Source organism: Bison bison, unplaced genomic scaffold, assembly GCF_000754665.1.
Source record: "Bison bison bison isolate TAMUID 2011002044 unplaced genomic scaffold, Bison_UMD1.0 scf7180017864375, whole genome shotgun sequence".
Taxonomy (NCBI): Eukaryota; Metazoa; Chordata; class Mammalia; order Artiodactyla; family Bovidae; genus Bison; species Bison bison.
In genome coordinates this window covers 1,924,307-1,927,926 of record NW_011494947.1, presented here as the reverse complement: position 1 = coordinate 1,927,926, position 3,620 = coordinate 1,924,307, and the positions used below count along the sequence as shown (strand labels likewise).

The 3,620-nt window shown below is 60.9% G+C and overlaps 1 protein-coding gene across 1 annotated transcript in view; it reads right to left on the bottom strand.

The window, feature by feature from the left end:
• The window catches only part of RAPGEF1 (Rap guanine nucleotide exchange factor (GEF) 1), a 114,719-nt gene that overhangs the window by 30,141 nt on the left and 80,958 nt on the right, over positions 1-3,620 (bottom strand). Inside the window, 1 exon segment of the mRNA XM_010856942.1 lies at positions 3,582-3,618. Coding sequence (XP_010855244.1) covers positions 3,582-3,618 — 37 coding nt within the window.

Below are 3,620 nucleotides of genomic sequence, written 5' to 3'. Positions count from 1 at the left end.
GGCACTCATGCACAGGATCAGAACAAGCCAAGACTAGAACCCAGAACTCTAAGACAACAGCAATAATGACAGACGTGCCAAGCTTACTACCTGCCTGGCAGTTTCTTGTGATTTTACTTAATCCTCCCACTCACAGAAGAGGAGGCAAGGAAAAGTGCCACCCTAGAGGACTGAACTTGAGGCCTGGGAGGATGTGAGTCACCTTGGGACAGGTCCACCGAGCTCCCTTGGAGAGTCCTTTCCTGAGCGCCGACACCCAGGGTGCCACTAGACAGAGTCCGCAGGAGGTGCGGGCGGTCAGCTTCTTGAACAGATGCAGACCCCAGAGGAAGACGGCAGACCCACGCAGCCTCCGAGGTGTCAGCGCATGTGTATCTGCAGACAGCAGGCCAGCCCTCCTCCTGCCGCCCCACCTCCACAGGGTGACCTGCGGAAGGGCCCGCCCAGCAGAGGTCGAAACCACTCTCCTCCCCAGGCTGCGCTGCCTGGGGCCTGACCCAGAGGACGCATGCCAGCCCTACGATGAGGCCTTATGATACCTCCAAGTATCCATCTGTCTTCCTGGAGCCCAGCCAACTGCCCTGTGAACAAGCCCAGGCTGGCCTGATGTGGCAGACAGGTCAGGAGGGTCACTGCCAGACCAGCCCCCGCTGGGGTGCCAGGGATGTGGGCAAGTCCAGCCCTTGGCAGCCAGGCCTGTCCCGATCAGCACAGCTGCGCTGCTAAGCTGTGTCCTAGGCAAGGCTTCCCTGGTGGCTCACCTGGTAAAGAATCCACCTGCAATGCAGGAGACCTAGGTTTGATCCCTGGGTTAGGAAGATCCCCCGGAGAGGGGAAAGGCTACCCATTCCAGTATTCTGGCCTGGAGAATTCCATGGACTGTATAGTCCATGGGGTCACAAAGAGTCAGACACAACTGAGCAACTTTCACTTTCTGGCAAGGACAAACGGTTACTGCTCTTTAAGCCACAGGTTTTGGGGTGATTTGTTACATTAGCAAGAGGTAGTGAAAGCTAACTGACACAGCTCTCTTAACTTCAGCTCCATCGTACTGGGTACAGCCTGCTCTGCTTCCTACGTGAGGAATACTCCTTTTTAAACACAGAACACTACAGGGCTGACCCAATGCCCAGTGGGAGAACAGAATAAAAAGGCCAAAACATCTCTGCCAGTTTACGTCTGAGTGATGATGCCCTGAGCGTGGCCACCAGGAGTCCCACCCCAATCCGCCCCAGCCACTCTCACCAACCTTCGGGCCACCTTTCCTGTCTGGGGTCTGTGGAGGGCTGGAGCCGGCGACAGGCAGCAGCATGCATGTCGGGAGGCATAGGCCACGAGGGAAAGGTCTCGCTCCCCAGGTTCCCGGTAGCGAGTGCAGGGAGCGACTCACCGAGGGCACAGGTAAGCTGCCGTGCCGGCTGAGAAAGGAGTTAGAGACGGACACACTGATGCCCTGAGCGGCACTGCCGTCCTCGGGGGTGAAGGCCACTTTAGTTTGCTGGACACAGTAGGAGACAGAGGAGAAGGAAGAAGCAGCACAGGAGGCCTGCTGGACAGAGGAGCAAGGGAGGAGACGGGGCAGGAGGGAGAGAAGCAGAGAGCAGTCAGGCACGTGCGCATGGTCGGGGTAGGCTGCTACCCGACCTGCCGGGACCTTCTGGAGAGGGAAGGCTTCTCGGCCCAGCTAAGGGTCAAGGACGCCCGTCGAAGGCGAGCTGGGGGGCGGGTGCCCTCTTCACTCCTGTGAAGAAGTGGCGGTAAGATGGAAGGAGCCACGCGGATTTGTGTGGGCACCCCAGCTCCTCCGCTTCCTTAGGGCCCCGGTGCTCCTCTGTGGGAGCGACCACGCTTCAGGGTGCAGAGCAGGAGCCAGGCGGCCCGGGCCCTAACCTTGGCCTTGCCATGTGGGGCTGGCTTGGCGTCGGGCGTCACACGACGCTCTCTGCACCTCAGGTTTCCGGCAGATGGCTGTGTGTGTGTGAAGCACCTAGAACCAGGCCGCCTTCAGGGCACATGGGCCCACAGGTGTACCTGTCATGCTCACTTCTGTCTGGAAAACAGGGTCACACTTCTCACACTGGCACCGGAGAAGGGGCGCCCAGCAGTCACACACGGGTTGTCTCACGTGTCCCGGCTTCCGCTTCTGCTGGGGGCTTTGAGCCCGTCTCTCCAGCTCTCTCAGCCTCACTTTACTTAAAGTGGGGGTGACAGGGGCCACGGGGGAGGGGATATTCACAGGATGTTTGCCCATCCTCCAGGGCTCCCTGGCAGCCTTTCCCCAGAGAGCCCCTTGGACCGCCGCCCCACCTCAAGGTGAGGTGATGTGACTCTCACGGGGCTGGGACTCAAGCGCATCCCTCAGGGCTCTCTCCCCAGGGCTCGGCTCTGTGGGCACCACAGGACACAGAGGACACCCAGGGCTGGGCGATGGACACCTGTGTACCCAGCAGGAGGGGCTGAGAAAACCAGATCTCAATCAAACTGGCCTAGCTGTTTAACTAAACATTTTAGGTCAGGGGTCCCTGAGGCAGGCATCTATGTGTCTGTGGTGAACAACAGAGACTCACATTCGGGCATATTCAGCTGTCTGTGGGGAGAGCAGGGCAGGCGAAGAGCTGAGACCTGAGCACAGCTGGGGAGACACAGCTGGTCAGTGCAGGACTGGAACCCAGACCCCCGGCCTGAGCCTGGCCCCCCTTCCACAAGACAGGCTGCCCCCGCCCCAGAGGCCCCTGTGCAGGGGCAGGCTCGGGGACTCTGGGACCGGGAATGGGCTCAAGGCCCAGTTGCAGGACTGCTGAGGCCCAGGCAGCTTCCAAGAGTGACCTGAGGACCTTCACCGTCCGGCCATCTGCCTCCCGGAACAGCCGGGGCAGCGTCCCCTCGCAGGGGATGAAGGCGGCCCTCTCTGGTTAAGACGAGCAGACTGGTCAGCACGAGAGCAAGACAGCACGTGCAGCTCTGAGGGACTGCCCTCCTGGGTGTACTCTTCCTAGAGAGCTCGGCTGGACGGGGCGCTTCGATTCTAGAGCCTGACCCCAGGCCCCGAGGTTAGTAAACTGGTGGCGGAGAGAAGAGGGTTGAGAGGTGCACCCGAGTGCCCCCGCTGGTCCCAGCGTCTCTCCAGCCTGCCCACGGCCAGACGGCCCCTCTGTGCTGCCTACACGGAGTCCTGACGCAGGAGGGTTCTAAAGGAGGAAGGGCGTGCCGGCCTGGAACACAAGCGGCTCTGTGTCAGCCGCCTGTTTCCACAGGGCTGGTCCTCACTGGGCCAGCCCCGGCTGGCGGTGCAAGTGCTTGGGCAGTGAGGCCCACCATGAAAATCGAGGCCCACAGATGCCCCCGCACAGACCCTGCCCTGTGCTCTGATTGACTCCCTCCTTTCGGGGAGGTCTATATTGGAGCCACAAAAGAGAGAGAGAAAAAAAAAGACTGTCTACAGAGAAAGCAAACATTCTGAGTACAAGCCAGTCCCAGCTGCAGGGGCCCGCTCTGGAGGAGCAGCCACTCCTGCGGGGGGAGATGTGAGCAGGAGAGCAGGCCCAGCGTCCTGGGCCACTCGTGGGGGGCCCCCCACTTACCAGCTGCCGCTGCTTGGGGGGCAGGGCGGGGGGCGGGGG